Source organism: Macrobrachium nipponense, chromosome 14 (genome assembly GCF_015104395.2).
Source record: "Macrobrachium nipponense isolate FS-2020 chromosome 14, ASM1510439v2, whole genome shotgun sequence".
NCBI classification, from domain to species: Eukaryota; Metazoa; Arthropoda; class Malacostraca; order Decapoda; family Palaemonidae; genus Macrobrachium; species Macrobrachium nipponense.
The window spans coordinates 20,969,893-20,986,856 of record NC_087207.1 but is presented as its reverse complement, the minus strand read 5'-3'; the positions used below and the strand labels follow the sequence as shown (position 1 = coordinate 20,986,856).

The window sequence follows — 16,964 nt, the reverse complement described above, 5'->3', positions numbered from 1 at the left end:
CTATACCTTGGACAAAACCATTACTTCAAAGTGATCTATATCTTGGACAATATGATTACTTCAAAACAATCTCCTCTACCTTGGGCAATAATTTCAAAATAATCTCCTATACCTCGTACAATACAATTACTTCGAAATAATCTCCTATACCTTGGACAATAGAATCACTCCAAAGTAATCTCCCGTGCTCTCGCCAAACAGAAATCATCAGAACAATCCTTTATACCTTAGGCAACTGAATTACCACCAAACAAAAGTTAAAGATCCAATACCTTCCTCAACAGGACCACAGCCGTGCCTGGGACTCCTCGTGCCACAGTTCGGTTCCTGCTTCGAGAGGACCGTCATGGTGTGGATACCCTGTGGGTTCCTGCTTCTCTACGCCCCCTTCTACGTGAGCCTCCTCAGGAGGAGGCCCGTCAATCCCATACCGTGGACGGCTCTGTCGTATACGAAGCTGGTGAGTAAGAGGAGGTTTAATTAAGTATACAAGGGCGTTATACATTGTAATTAATTGACAAAAGTGGGATTATTATTATTATTATTATTATTATTATTATTATTATTATTATTATTATTATTATTATTGTTAAAGTTTATTGAGGTAGATCAAAAGAGACTGTTTGTAGTGGAATTATTATTATTATGATTATTATTATTATTATTATTATTATTATTATTAATTATTATTATTATTATTATTATTATTGTTGTTGTTGTTGTTGTTGTTGTTAAAGTTATTGAGGTAGATCAAAAGAGACTGTCTGTAGTGGAATTATTATTATTATTATTATTATTATTATTATTATTATTATTATTATTATTATTATTATTATTATTATTATTATTATTATTATTATTATTATATAGTAGTTGTTGTTGTTGTTGATTTTTAGGCGTTGTTGCAAAAGCACCATTCATAACACCGAAATACAACAACAACAACAACAACAACAATAATAATAATAATAATAATAATTCAATTTCTTCAAAGATATACATTATTACAAAGCACTCAATTTGCAGAATCACTTCATTGAAGTGTCAATATAAAACATATTAATTGAAATCCAAATATTATCTTGATGTCCTTAATCTTCCTATTTAATTTATTATCCTCTATTTTTTTCTTTTTATTCCAGGTTTTATCTTTCATGCTGGTAGGCACAGGACTCATTGAATTATTCTGGGTTTCTTGGCAAGGGTCGACTTCCTCCGTAGCAAATTTCATGGCGCCAGTCATTCTATTATTAACATATGTAAGTGCTTGTTAGTAACATTGGTAATAACATTGAAGTCTGAAGTCAGGATGACATTCAACTGCTAAAATGAATTATCAACACACGCAAGTGCTTGTTAATAACATTGAAGTAAGAATGAGATTTAACTTATAGAATTAATGATCTAATCTTTATCATAGTTCAGTCTCTTGTATGAGTCAGGATACCTATCCTATATATATATATATATAGATATATAATATATATATATATATATATATATATATATATATATACGTATATATATATATATATATATATATATATATATATATATATATATATATAAACACTAATTTTATTGCGAGTTTCTTCACCTTAACTGTTATTATCATTATTATTATTATTATTATTATTATTATTATTATTATTTTATTATTATTATTATTATTATTATTATTATTATTATTATTATTATTATTGTTGTTGTTGTTGTTGTTGTTAGTAATCAACATAAAATAAAAAAATTATCACTCATTGTTGTTTTTAAAACAGTTTTAAAAATAATAAATGAATATTATTATTATTATTATTATTATTATTATTATTATTATTATTATTATTATTATTATTATTATTGAACTCAGGAACCTCTTATAATTATTATTATTATATTATTATTATATTATTATTATTATTATTATTATTCTAACAGGTCACTCACATAGGCCTAGTCTGTCTGGGCCGGCTTCGAGGGGAGAGAACCAGCGGTTCCCTTTGGCTGTTCTGGTTCGTTATGCTCCTCTGCGGAATTCCTCAGCTCATGACGTCTTTCATATCAATTGTTTATATGGTAATGACCTCCTTAATTGCAATATTACCTAAAAGCAACAAACTAGTATCATAAGAATTCCTCTTATAAATATTAATTTCGAGATATGATGCCAATATATCATATATATAAATCAAGCTCCAATTTATCAATGCATGTTTTGTATATATTACAGACAGGAGAATTTCCACCTGTATTAGTGATGACGTTCATCTTACAATACCTAGTCACTGTATCTGTATTCCTCAACAACTGGTTCGCAGACGCCCCCTCCAAGTTACAGACGCTGGTTATGTCTCAGGTGAGAAACCGGGATTTGTAAGTTGTTTTTAAGTCAGATTCAATTTACTAACGAAGACTTTAGAGACACATTCAACTTTGTAAGCCCTAAATCAGTAGTATTGAACTCATTTGAAACTTTATAAGCTCATTTCACTTTGCAAACCCTTTGAGGAAGCTCATTTGACTCCTAGTCTCACCTATAGTACTACCATTTTTCACTGACCTATTACAGAAACCCAGTCCAGAGCTCAGCGCCTCCATCCCGAGTCAGTTCATGTACTGGTGGTCCCTGCCCTTGATCTGGACCGGCTGGAAGAGGCCCCTGGTCTTCGAGGACCTCTGGGACATCAATCCAGACTCGGTGGCCTCTGTGATCTCGGACGGATGGCACGCGGACTTCGACAAGTACGTGTCCCGGAGAGGCTTAGTTTTCATGTTTAAATGCTTTTTTTTTCGTTTAGTAACTTTTTTTTGAGCAATTTTGAAATATGTGTTACAGAATGGGAGGTTTTCGATAAGTGCTTGTTTGAAAAAAAATTTATTTGAAAGAGTTTAAACATTTTTTTTTAACAGATTCTGAACGAATTTTGAAAGCATGTCTTAGGATTGGCTTGTGGTACCCGATTTCACTTCCAGAATCCAGAATTAACTTTAGAGATAGTAATGAAAATATTTCTGCTTTGTCACTGGATATAAAAACCTGTCTATTTATACAAAATACATACAAATACATACATATAATATTATATATAATATATATATATATTATCCTATATATATTCTAGATATATATATATATACATATATATTATATATATATATATACTGTTATAAAGGAACAGACTTCAAGAGTGAATTTGATAACAACTGTATATATCACAAAAAGTACCATTAATTGTATTCGACTTTTGCACACGATCCTTAAGGTAAGGAAACCCTCTGGTATCCCACAAATCCTCTTAATGATCCTCACATCCTTCCAGGAAACCCAAATATTCAAAGGACTCCTACGACACGGGGAAGGAACAAGGACGAACGAAATCCTTCCTGTACAGGAGGCTGTGGAGGCTGTGCAAGAGGCACCTTCCCCTTCTCCTCTGTTTGTACTTCGTTGCAGAGATGATCAGGTTCATCACACCGCAGCTCTTGAGGTAAATCATTTACAAATCAGCAAAGGTTTTCTGTTCAAGTTCAGTATTGGTCACCCACTGGATTATTATCTCCATTTTTAGCCTCCCAATTTGCAACCTGGGTTTGGATATCGAATATAATTGGTCCTTAGGCTATTTCAGTCTCTGGTATCTTTCCTTTTAGCTTCAAGCTCAAGGTTAATGGTTGTGTGGCGTCACAAAAGCATGTGTCATTCTAGGGAAAGAATCACTCATTAGCTAGTTACCATCATTGTTGGCCAACCAATATCAATCCTGAATATATCGAATATATTTAGTCTCAAGGGTATTCCAGTCTATAGCATTTTCCCTTTTAGCTCCAAGCTCAAGATCAAGGCAGTGGTCAGCCTAGAAAATTCTATAAAGGTATAGAAAACGTGACGTGGGATCTCGTTTTCTTTCAATATTGGTGACTAGTATGGACATGTAGTTTGTTAACAATATTTGTTTAAATTTTTGTTGTTGTTGTTGTGTATAACATTCTTTTTATATCCATTACAGTGCTAATGTTATTTCTACGTATTAATAAAACAATGAATCTCAAAGATATGTTTAAATACTAATCGAATGATAATTCATAAACGACTTGAGTCCTCATAGGCCTACTGTATACCTCAGTCTTTCCTTGTCAATTTCAGTTTGCTCATCAAATTCATCAATAACTCCGAAGAACCTTCTTGGCACGGCTACATCTACGCTGTGTCCATCCTGCTGGTGTGCGAAGCGAGCTCGCTTCTGAAGAACCACTACTTTTTCCACGCCGTCAACCTCTCTGTCAAGATACGATCTGCCCTCATGTCCGCTGTTTACAGGAAGGTAATGGAGATGGGATCTAAAACTGATGATGTTTTTGACAGGATATTTTATATGTGAATTTATATCACATCACCGTGATTCATATACATGCATTAAGCATGTCCTTTAATATCCAATTCCCCCTACCTCGGGGAATTTTTTAATTGATAATAATTTCGTCCTCTCGGGGATTCGAACCAGTGCACAGAGGAGAAATCCGGACTTCAGTGAGGTTACCGACTCGGCCAACATCACTGAAGTCCTGATTTCTCCTGTGTCCTCTGGTTCGAATCCACGTGAGGACGAAGTTATTAACTAAAAGAATTCCCCTCCGGTTAACATATATAAAAATATATTAATTCTGAGGCCGAGCGAGTTGCATATTAAAGGACATTTGTTGCCTAATTAATATAATATATATATATATATATATATATATATATATATATATATATATATATGTGTGTGTGTGTGTGTGTGTGTGTGTGTGTGTGTGTGTGTGTGTGTGTGTGTGTGTGTAAGTATACTATGTGTACTTTTGGTATCCAGAATAATATTGAATGAATTACAGAGAAAACGCTATTTAGATAATTTGAATGTTATATCGTAGTTCGAATATATCAGCTTGAAAATTTTATTTAAAATGTTTGCATAAGTATATAACAAATTCAAACAACATTGCTCTAATTCCCAGCAATTAAGGACCAGTAATACATGATCAATAACCAATCTTATTTATCTACAGCATTGTAATCATGATATACTATAAAGGAACTGCAAAAGGTTAATTTCGCTCATTTAAGATTTAAGAGAGACGTAAGTAAAAATAGAAATTAAATTTCTAATCAGCTCACAGGATCCTTTCCTATACATCCTCAGGCCCTGAGTCTCTCCGGATCGTCTAGAAGAGAGTTTACGATTGGCCAGATCGTCAACATGATGGCGGTGGATGCTCAGATCATAGGAGACACTGCTTGGCAGTTCCTGAGCGTCATATTCGCTCCTATTATCATACTGACTGCTATGGGGTTCCTTTGGGCGAAGCTAGGTGAGAATATCCTCTTTCTGTGGGTGTTTTTTGGGGGATGTCTGGGGTTCCTTAAGGAGGGCTGTGGGTGTCTTCTGTGATTGTGGAGAGTATTGCTTTTCTGCGGATATTGACCATAATGGTACCAATCGTGACGTGAAAATTATTATTATTATCATTATATTTCTGGTGATGAGTGGGGTTCCTTAAGGAGGTCTGTGGGGGTCTTCTGTGATTGTGGACAGTGTTGGTTTGGGGATATTGACCACAGTGGTACCAAACGTGAGGTGAAAACTATTTTTATTATCATTATATTTCTGGTGATGTGTGGGGTTCCTTAAGGGTACCCCTGTGATTGGGCACAATGTTTTTTTCTGCGGATATTGACGAAAAAGGTACCATAAGTGGCGTGAAAACTAATTGTATGTTATTATTATTAAAACCTCCTCGTGGGGGAATGTGTGGGGTTCCTTAAGAAGGTCATTGTTGCAATGCCTCCAAGTTTTTCTTTGGATTTTCAAACAGATTCTATTCTTTTCAGGTCCCTCCGTGCTAGCTGGGTTGATAGTATTGATTCTCCTGACTCCAGTGAACAGTTACCTCGCGAACAGGACGAAGGAATGCCAATTTGAAGCCATAAAACTCAGGGACAAGAGAGTCAAAATGGCCAGCGAGATAGTTGGTGGAATAAAGGTATATAAAGTTATGCATTTTTAACTATTACAGCTTTTGTTGGCTGAGTGGATACGGTAAGGTTCACACAGATGGAAGCTTGAAAGGCATAGATTCGAATCTTGGTTAGTAATTGTAATCCAAAGGCATAGGTACGATTTCTAGTTTGTAGTTTACTATTGTGTGTGTGTGTGTGTGTGTGTGTGTGTGTGTAATTCGTGTTGATACTCCTGACAGGTGCTGAAATTATACGCGTGGGAGGAGTCCTTCGCCAAGGAGATTCAGAAAGTGAGGGACGAGGAGATTGGTTATTTCAGAGTAGTGGCTTATCTGCAGGCGTTCTCCGGGTTCGTTTTCAACGTCTCCCCATATTTGGTAAGTGCATGAATCAACAACAACAAACAACAATATAATAGTATAAGCAGGAAGCAGCCCTTCTCGGATAAATGTCTTATTAAAAAGAATGGCAGAGTTAACGGAATTTATCTTATAAAGAATTTTCTCTATTTTTCTGATAATTCGTCTTTCATAATCTGCCTGCGAGACTGTTAATTAATTGGTCTGTATTCATGGTGTTATTGCAAGGTCTGATGTTATCAATAATAGAACATACGAAATATTTATATATATATATATATATATATATATATATATATATATATATATATATATTATTTTTTGGTATATAATATATATTTGGAGACTACAACGGCACCATAACAGGTCAAGTTATGCATATTGCTCTAGGGCAGGGGTCCCCTTGAGATATTAGTATGGTGTTTTAGGACAGGGATTCCCATGAAATGTCAGTTAGATAGTTAGGTGCTCTTGGACAGGGCTTCCTATGAGATGCTATACTCGGTTTTTTCCCATCTGTCCACCCGCCTGTGGTGTTTGCGTATAGTAACACTGCGTCCCAGGCTCTAGATAGTTACATTCAGCTTTCCTTCAACAATTATAATATCCTATTTCGAATATTAACGGTGTAATTCGCATACAGTAAATTATTAAAACACTTTTCAGTTGCAAGTTTACACCCAGATATCCTTTTATTTACCTAAAACTTATACATAGCGTAACTACCGAAAGCCCGGGACGCAGTGTTACCATACACAAACACAACTGGCGGGTGGACAGATGGAAAAAACAGAGTATAGTTAGGTGCTATAGGGCAAGGGTTCCCATGAAATATTGGCTAAGTACTTAGGTGCTCTTGGACAGGGTTTTCCATGAAATGGTAGTTATTCCAAGACACCACAGAAAAGGCTAAGTAATGCACTATGCCCTGGGAGAGAGCTGGTGGGATTTAGCACCCAGGGATCACTGGGTAGAACTTGGTGCCCTAGGGAACTCCCATGCGTCTGCTAAAGTACACTGTCTCATGATGCTGTGTATTACAGGTCTCCCTAGCTACATTCACCACATTCCTGCTGGTGTCGACAGACAACGTACTGAACGCTGAACTAGCATTTGTCTCGATTGCCTTATTCAACATCATGAAAATACCTATCATTCAAATGCCTTCGGTTGTCGCCCAAATTATTCAGGTGAGTTCTAGTAATCCATTTCTCTGCATGAACTTGAAGACTTTGTTGTTGCTAATCTCTTTTGATTGATTTCATACCTTGGTCTGCATTCCACATTTAAGTTTTCTCTGTTGATCTGTTAATTTTGTGAATTCTCTAAAAGTCAACAGTGGCACTCAGACGAATTAAAAAATTCCTCTCTGGCAGCGAAGTGGATTTATCTGCAGTTTCTTCTGATCGACACGAAGGTAAGGCTACTGTTAACCTGTATTCTATACTAAAAACTTGTAGTATATAATAGTCTATCTGCATTTATTGAATTGATCACTTACATTAACAGTAGAGTATAACATTAAGGAGAAGCATTGCGTTCGAACTGCGTTTGAGTAATGGATATTTTACAGATACTGCCAGAATATTCTTATTTTTCCAAAGCATTTCTAACTATGTATCATTCCTGGGACAAGCCAGACAACCTATGAAAGGATGAATGATAATCTTGAAACGTTCACTTCATTGAAATAGGCTATGAACTGCTGGAACACTCTTTCATTTTCAAAACTTCCACTGGTCCAACCATCCATGGATGGAAGGACAATGTCCAAGCAGCATTTACCTCTGTGTCCACCAGGAGGTTCGTCTCAACAACCACGGGTGGAGGGACATTGTCCTGACAGCATCCATGATGGAAATTCATTGTGATCACCAAACATTACACCCTTCCAGGTGCTCATTTAGCCATCCACGGAGGCCAGTTCAGTTGGGAGAGTGAGGAATCCACCTGGGCTCTCAGGGATATCCAACTGAAAATCAAGAGAGGGAAACTTGTCGCTGTGGTAGGATCCGTAGGAGCTGGGAAGAGTTCTTTGATCTCGGCCCTACTCGGAGAGATAAGGAAGGACGCCGGCAAGGTTATTGTTAATGTGAGTATTTCGTTATTGGATAAATTATCGATCAGTCTTTCTAGTATTCATGTCTTCCTCTTTAGTCTGTTTGTCTCGTTATCTTCACTGATTGTTACTACTGTTGTATAAGAAGAATTGTGCTTGTTTTCATTAACTTCGCTGTAGACTATATCCTTGATTCCATATTTCATGAACATTACTGCACTGAGTACTTATATTTACCACTTTTCCTGTCATTTCTGTAGCTAACACCAAGGATTGGTTAGGTTGTGCACAACAGTGCCCTAGGGCAGGACATGTCACAAGAGAATTTCTTTTCAAAATGCCTTGCTCTTCTGTATCCTAAACTAATCGAAACTCAAACCACTTCAGGGCAGTTTAGCCTACGTACCGCAGCAGGCGTGGCTCCAGAACGCCACCTTGAGGGACAACATCACGTGGGGACAGCCCTACAGTGAGAGATGGTACAAGAAAGTGCTAGAAGCCTGTGCTCTGTTGCCGGACCTGGAAATGCTGGATGGTGGTGATATGACAGAAGTTGGAGAGAAGGTGAGTCTCTCTCTCTCTCTCTCTCTCTCTCTCTCTCTCTCTCTCTCTCTCTCTCTCTCTCTCTCTCTCTTCCCAAACATTTTCTCTGTGCAAGTTTTGCAACAGTGTAGAAGAGTTTAAAAGAAAGCTAGACAAAATCATTAGGACACTGTGAATGCACAGTGAAACCTGCTCCTAGGGATAAGTGAGGACATGATGTCTCCTCTAAGGATGAACTAATAAGTCCTTATGACATCCTATTCCTTGTGACTCCTTGTAACTCCTTGTAAAGCTTGGTGCATGAAATATAACAGACATTTTGATGAAAGGTTAGCCATTTATGTGAATAATAAAAAGTCTTGTTATCATTTCAAATTTGTATGTAGACTTCAGTAGTCTTACTGTGCTTTGATTAATGCACAGACACACAAACATACATACATGTGTGTGTATTAATCAAAATACTGTTGTCGCGTAAACTCAATTATCATCATTCAAACAAACCCCCACAGGGTATAAATCTCAGCGGAGGACAGAAGCAGAGGATATCACTGGCCAGAGCTGTTTACAGAGATGCTGACATCTTGTTACTGGACGACCCTCTCAGTGCTGTCGATGCTCACGTTGGGAAACACATCTTCGAGAAGGTCATAGGTCCCCAGGGGCTGCTGAGGTCAAAGGTGACTATAAATGAATTGTGTTCTAAGTGACGTGTTGTTGCTCTCGGCTGTGTGGTTTTCTTTTTATTTTTTTTTCAGTTTTTAAGTTGAAGTGTGCAAAGACATTATTCTCTTTCTTTGAAATCTAGTTTTTACTATTTTTGGATGAATACCTTTCCGAGACTTTTGTTAAGCATTTAAGAAATCATTCCTTTTTTTTGCAAACTGCATTTTTTTAAGTACCCTTCTTATTGTATTGCGTAATATTTTGTTCAATAATGGGGCATTATATATTAAAATAGTGGTTCTAATTTTTCAGTTTATAATTATTCTCAAATTTCCATTTCACCTAATTATTAATTAGAGGAAGGAGGGGCAAATCCATCCAATTACTACTACTAATGTCTTTGGTTACAAATCTCTGCCTTTTCCATAATGAAGACCCGCTCTAGGAACGTTAAGGCCTCCATTTCCTTGTGTTGTGCTTCGTATTCTGATCTGAAACGCGCATGGAGGATGGGGCAAGATAGTATATATCCAAAGCAATTAAAATAAATCCTCGTCTATACATTGGAAATGCATTTGTGTCGACTGTTTCGAGACCTGCATTGTTTGTTGACTTTTGATTCCATATATATATATAGACACGCCTCCTGGTGACGCACGCAGTGACGTTCCTGCCTCAGGTGGACGAGGTGATCGTGCTGAAGGACGGCCGTCTGGTTGAAAGTGGGTCCTACTCGGAGCTGATAGCCAACGACGGAGACTTCGCCCAATTCATTGTGCAGTACCTCACCTCCTGCAATGACGACGCTGTTGATGAAGGTGATGTATTTATTTAATAATATCCATCTTCAGTCACCACTGCCATATTGCTTAGAATTGAAAATAAACCTGTTATTTAAAGCAAAACTTAACTTATTTATAGTTCCATAGAACCTCTTTGTTTAAAGATGATTTAAATTGGAAATGATACACATAGGATGAAATTATGGTTCCATAGAACCTCTTTGTTTGAAGATGATTTAAATGGGAGATAATACACACAGGATGGAACTGGGAGATAATACGCTCAGGATGAAATTATGGTTCCATAGAACGTCTTTGTTTAAAGATGATTTAAATGGGAAATAATACACATAGGATGAAATTATAGTTCCATAGAACCTCTTCGTTTAGGGATGATTTAAATGGGAAATGACACACATAGAATAATATTATAGTTCCATAGAACCTCTTTGTTGAAAGATGATTTAAATGTGAAATGATACACATTGGATGAAATTATAGTTCCATAGAACCTTTTTGTTTGAAGAGGATTTAAATGGGAAATAATACACATAGGATGAAATTATAGTTCCATAGAACCTCTTTGTTTGAAGTGGATTTAAATGGGAAATAATACACATAGGATGAAATTATAGTTTCATAGAACCTCTTCGTTTAAGATGATATAAATGGGAAATGATACACATAGGATGAAATAATCACAAATCAGAGTAGATTGGTGGCAAGTTAATAGGCATTGTCAATACGCACTCATGTAGTATTTTCTTAAACAGAATTTATGGAAATTCGTAACCAATTAGATACTGCCCCGAGAGGAGAACTGCTACGCCACATATCACAAATAAGCAACACTGGATCAAATACCACAATCACCAGGTAAGGCCATTTAACGTTACGCTGACCATGTTTACCTTTTGTTGACAGAAGCCAGTTGAAGAAGATAATGAATTTACTGAAAAAGACTATCAAAATCTAATCATTTTTGTCGTCAGTACGTATTATGATAAGATATTAATATTACCATATTTCCGAAGTATCTTACGTTTTCCATGTTAAAAGAAATTTTGGAAAAGAAAGAAAAGATGTCGAAAAATGAAGTGTTCTAGATCAGAAACCCTCAAGATTTTCCATCTGCATTAAGTTTATGAAATTATATTCAAACGCAATAAACCCCCTAGATGTGCAGGCTCACAATTCGAGGATGCACTGATTCGTGGATGTCTCACTGGAAAATAAATACAACATTAATCGCGGGAAATTCGCTAATTCGCGGTGTTTTTTCAAACAAATCTTCACTAATAACTGTATTTTCATATCTTTTCCGTGACTCAATGCACTTTTTTTAGGATAAAACTATTAAAGTACTCAGGCATAAGCATTTATAAAGGATTTTTTGTGTTTGAACTATCAAAATAAGCATTTCTCAGAGTTTTTAGAGGGTTTTTAAGTATTTGCTGATTAAATAGTACAGAAAAATTAGTTAGGAATTTAATGTTTACAACTTATGCGTGAGGGGAAAATCTTGCAGGTGTCCCGAGTAAGCTGGAGGTCAGATCATGTATTGTTGATACAAATTCTAGCCTTTTCTTTATATGGGCTATATATTTTAACATCTGATTACTGAGAAGAATGGTTCATTCAATACGAAATAATACGAATAAAAATGTTTCTTCCTTTTGTGGTTTGACTAGATAAAAAAAACTTTTGCTTTCGTTTGTCATTTTGAAGAATGCAATTAAGCTTTTAAAGCCAAGCACTGGGGCACTTTCAGCCATTTAGTTATTAAGAGGAGGCTGGAGTGACTGGATGCTGCAAGCACTATTCAGCAATGCCTACGGTTAACTGCCTGAGGTATACTGTCATAATAAGTTTTATATTAGAGCATTAATATGGGGTCTATCAGAACTCACAGAAAAACCACTGAATTTGTTTACACCTCTGAGTGCCCCGTAGGGGGTTAGCGCCGTCAGTGCACCTCTCATGGTACGCTGCAGGCATCACTCGATCAAGTTCTTTGCAGCATCCCTTAGGCCCTTAGCTGCAACCCCTTTCCTTCCTTGTGCTATACCTCCGTTTGTATTCTCTTTCTTCCATCTCACTTTCCTCAACCCTCTCCTAAAAATTGTTACATTGTGTAATTTCAAAAGTTTTCCTTGCGTTACCATTTCAAAGCCTTGTTACTTTCACAATATCCCTCACAGCTCTGAACGACCTCATCTTCCCAGGTCCCGGAGCTTAGCCTCAGGTCTAAATTTCATATTCCATTCCATTCCATTCCATGCTGCTCTAATTCATTCTGGAAACTCACCGCTTTTCCAGCAAACCCGACGGCCGCCCTAGGAGCGTCAGCGAATGTGTGGAGGACCGCGACACGAAGATGCAATACATCAGCAACCTGCAACTTGACATGAGCAACGGCGACATACCGCTGTACCACGACTCGAAGACACCCCTGAGACACTTCGGAAACGGGACGCTGCCGGGTAGCAGACATGGAAGCCAGATGCTCTTCAGTAGCAAGATGTCCATCTACAGCAAGGCCTCATCCCTCAGCAGCTTCGGGAATGCGGACACGAAGGAGCCTGAACAAAAGGACACAGGGAAAGTCCACACTCTTATTGATGAGGAACTTCAGGAGACTGGGAAGGTGGGTTTGGATTTACAGGCCGCTGCTCCATGACCAAGAACCCGAGCTAGCATAAAGCTAACAATATAATATATATATATATATATATATATATATATATATATATATATATATATATATATATGTGTGTGTGTGTGTGTGTGTGTGTGTGTGTGTGTGTGTGTTGTAAGAGCCCACACTGGCATAAAGTTAACTCCGTCGAAATCAACAAGAACAATATATATATAATATATATATATATATATATATATATATTATATATATATATATATATATATAAAATAATTATATATATATGTATATATATACTATATACTATATATACCTATATCTTTTAAATTATTCAAATCAGGCTCAACACTTGGTAATAATCACTCACTCAATGCTTTATGATGATTTCTTTACTTGCCCAATTATTTTTAAATTGATCATTACTATAGCCCATAACTTATACTGGAGTGTCTCAGTATACAATCAATTTCACTTTAAAGCCCAAATTAAAATTCGAAGCAGAATCTTTTAAAAGATTCGATTCAGACTCATTATAGGTGGGGTGACTGTATACCCTTTATTGTGTTTCAGGTGGCCAGGTATGTGTACCTTGTTTATATCCGGGCCATGGGATGGATGTTTGCCATTACACCTTTCGTCGCTCTTGCACTGGGACAGGTGAGGATATTTTATTATTATTATTATTATTATTATTATTTATCACAGTCATCCTATTGGACTGGAGTATTTTTTCTAGTGTGGGGTTCCGGTTGCATCCTGTCCCCTTAGGAGTCCATCACTTTTCTCACTATGTGCGCTGTTTCCAGTAGCTCACTGCTTTATGAGTCTTGGAAATACTTTGGCATCTTAGTTTTTCCAGGTTCCTTTCCATTGGTATATCCCATATCCCTCTCATTTCTATTTTCAGGTCTTAATACTTATCAATATTTTCTCTTTCTTTCTCATTATTATTATTATTATTATTATTATTATTATTATTATTATTATTATTATTATTATTATTATTATTATTATTATTATTATTATTACGACGAGAAGTGTCTTGAAGAAAACTTTCTTCAACCAATAGCAGAAACGCATTGCTCCACCAACCAATGAAAACTCAGCTAGCGGTTGACCCCCTGCTGACCTGCCACTATATATTGAGTAGATCTTGACAGCACCTACAGTCTGCTCCGATCCACTGCCGTGATCATGCTCGGATGATACCGAGAGAATCGTTGGCCACTAATTCGTCATATTTTGACCTATTTGTTTAGCTATTTATTGTGACAAATAAATTTGACTCCTCCTGATGAGTAATATCGGCGCAGTACTCGTCAGTTGTAATAGCAGAGAGAAAGCAATTATTAGAAAAACAGAGAAGACTATATACAAGTTAAATGCAGCTGATTCAGCAATATCTTTCAATAAGACTTATTATTATTATTATTCTAAGGAGCTTTTCTTCAAAGCTTATTGTTAATACATGAGTAGTCAAAAAAGGGGGTTGGCAGCGCTGGATGGAGAGAGAAAGAGAGAGAGAGCGAGAGAGAGAGAGTTCCCTGCATTTAGGTGTAAATGCATTTTGAAGTGGATAAGAGGCCTCGCATTGACCTCTGGATCCTTCCAGCACGGGCTCTTGCCCAAAAGTTACCTGTCATTACGTGTAAGCACGTGTTGAGAGAGATAAGAGGCCTCACGTAGACCTCTGGACTGTGGCCGCAACAGCAGAAACCTACTGGTGTGCAGTCATGTTCCTGATTATATCATTCGATGAGAGTTAAAAGTTTATAGGAGGCTGGTCACAACTTAATTAACTAATGGGTACGTTTCTTTCTTTCTGGGCACTACCAGGCATGCGTGGCTGGTGGAAACGTTTGGCTGTCTCTGTGGTCTACTGCAGGTGATGCTGAAGGGAATGCTACTCTCAAGGGCAACGCCACTGGAATCGGCTCTCAGGAGGGTAACAGTGGGGTCATAGGTCGTGACCTCTTCCTGACGGGGTATGGGCTGTTCGGCTTGGGTCAAGGTAGGGATGGGTTGGCGTTACAATAACTATGGTGTTTTGTTATTCCAAGATTCCAGTGAAGATTCCAGGTGGAAAAAATAATGCCCCTTTACCTTTCAGCAATCTGCATCTTCGGTGGACAAGTCTTCGTGCTGTTGGGCTGCCTACGGGCGGGAAACTCCCTGCACAAGAACCTCCTGAGCGCCGTCATTCGCCTCCCAATGAGTTTCTTCGACACCAACCCCAGTGGTCGAATCATCAACCGCTTCAGCAAGGAGACGAGCGCCCTCGACTTCAACCTGCCCAATATCGTCAGGTCTTTGTTGTCCTGCTTTACCCAGGTTAGGTCGAGTGAGGTTTAAGTTAACTGAAGGTATGTCAGTTCAGACCAGCCCTCATAACTAGGTTAGTTTAGCCAGGGTTAGGCTAACTCAGGTCTGGTCAAGTCAGGTCACTAAAGTTCTGCTTAAATAAAGAAGTCTGATGAGGCTAGGTCAGCTTCATACTCAGATTCAGGTCAGTCAGATTAGTTCTAGCCAGGTTAAGTTAATTTAAGGTATGTCAGTTCAGACCAGTCCCTCATAGTAAGTTAGGTTAGGCAGGGTTTGGCTAAATCAGGTTAGGTCAGTCATGCCAGGTCACTGAAGTTCAGGTTAGCCAAGGAAAATGATTTACGGCTCAGTGACTACCATCTTAGGTCTATGTGATCACCTTCAAGTTAGTTGGACCTCTTTCTGGTTGAGAATGACCTACGTATTAGGACTATGTGATCTCCTTCCAGTGTGGCACCCCTTTCTGGTTACGAATGACCTACATATTAGGCCTATGTGATCTCCTTCCAGTTAGTTGCACCCCTTTCTGGTTGAGAAGGACCTACATATTAGGCCTATGTGGTCTCCCTCCAGTATGGCACCCCTTTCTGGTTGAGAATGACCTACGTATTAGGCCTATGTTGCTTTCCTTCTCCTCTCAGTTGAAAATGACCGCCTACACAGGCCTATGTGATCCCTCCACAGGTAGTGGCCACCTTGCTCGTGATCATGATCAGCACGCCAGTGGCATCCGTCGTCCTGATACCCATCATGGTCGTGTATTACCTGATCCAAGTCGTCTACGTCGCCACCTCGAGGCAGATCAAACGAATCGAGTCTGTGGCGAAGTCACCCATCTATTCGCATTTCAGCGAGTCTATTCAAGGTCAGTAAAGCTTCTTTAGGATAATTGTTTGTGAAAGCGCCTTTGGGATACCTGTATGTGTCTGTCTGTGGCCCAATGCCAGGTATAACCTGTAGGATTAAGGTGGGAGTTAAGAATGCTCTTTTTCAATGAAACTGTATCACTTGGCATTAATTCCATTTGACTGGAAGCTTGTCAGGGCTGGTAGAGTTCCGGGGACATTAAAACATTTATTTTCATAGTAAATGTAACACCTGAAATCAGCTGCATTTGACTGAAAGCTTCCAAGAACTTTTAGACATGAGGGCAAAGTTTCTATTTATTTTTCACTGGAACTGTAAGACGTCAAATCAGTTTTTATTGAACAGTTACTTACAGGTGATTAGTCCAGGAGTTAAAGGTGGGTAGAATACATTTTGCATACCTGTATGTGTGTTTGCTTGACTCAGTATCAGATACAGTTAGCAGACTGTAGAGAAAAAAAAATACACATTGTAAATCAGCTGCATTGGACTGTAAGTTTGCAGAGACTGCATAATTGCTTATAGTAGTTGATTTGTACAGGAATGACCTTTAAAAGGTTCTGTATTAAAGATGGGAACTATCATAGATAATTAATGTGGACTATAATGATACCTCTCTCTCTCTCTCTCTCTCTCTCTCTCTCTCTCTCTCTCTCTCTCTCTCTCTCTCTCTCTCTCTCTCTCAGGTGATTTGTAAGGTGTTCTTCAAATA

The 16,964-nt window shown here is 37.7% G+C and overlaps 1 protein-coding gene across 1 annotated transcript in view; it reads left to right on the top strand.

The window, feature by feature from the left end:
• The window catches only part of LOC135226164 (multidrug resistance-associated protein 1-like), a 36,634-nt gene that overhangs the window by 3,797 nt on the left and 15,873 nt on the right, over window positions 1–16,964 (top strand). The window contains exons 3-24 of the mRNA XM_064265605.1: window positions 202–460; window positions 1,143–1,259; window positions 1,936–2,073; window positions 2,228–2,353; window positions 2,567–2,739; window positions 3,318–3,485; window positions 4,142–4,319; window positions 5,178–5,346; window positions 5,867–6,018; window positions 6,235–6,372; window positions 7,398–7,544; window positions 7,687–7,771; window positions 8,250–8,446; window positions 8,801–8,977; window positions 9,469–9,636; window positions 10,260–10,440; window positions 11,178–11,280; window positions 12,724–13,051; window positions 13,634–13,720; window positions 14,900–15,074; window positions 15,174–15,394; window positions 16,070–16,250. Coding sequence (XP_064121675.1) covers window positions 202–460; window positions 1,143–1,259; window positions 1,936–2,073; window positions 2,228–2,353; window positions 2,567–2,739; window positions 3,318–3,485; window positions 4,142–4,319; window positions 5,178–5,346; window positions 5,867–6,018; window positions 6,235–6,372; window positions 7,398–7,544; window positions 7,687–7,771; window positions 8,250–8,446; window positions 8,801–8,977; window positions 9,469–9,636; window positions 10,260–10,440; window positions 11,178–11,280; window positions 12,724–13,051; window positions 13,634–13,720; window positions 14,900–15,074; window positions 15,174–15,394; window positions 16,070–16,250 — 3,668 coding nt within the window. The remainder of the gene's footprint in view (window positions 1–201; window positions 461–1,142; window positions 1,260–1,935; window positions 2,074–2,227; window positions 2,354–2,566; window positions 2,740–3,317; window positions 3,486–4,141; window positions 4,320–5,177; window positions 5,347–5,866; window positions 6,019–6,234; window positions 6,373–7,397; window positions 7,545–7,686; window positions 7,772–8,249; window positions 8,447–8,800; window positions 8,978–9,468; window positions 9,637–10,259; window positions 10,441–11,177; window positions 11,281–12,723; window positions 13,052–13,633; window positions 13,721–14,899; window positions 15,075–15,173; window positions 15,395–16,069; window positions 16,251–16,964) is intronic.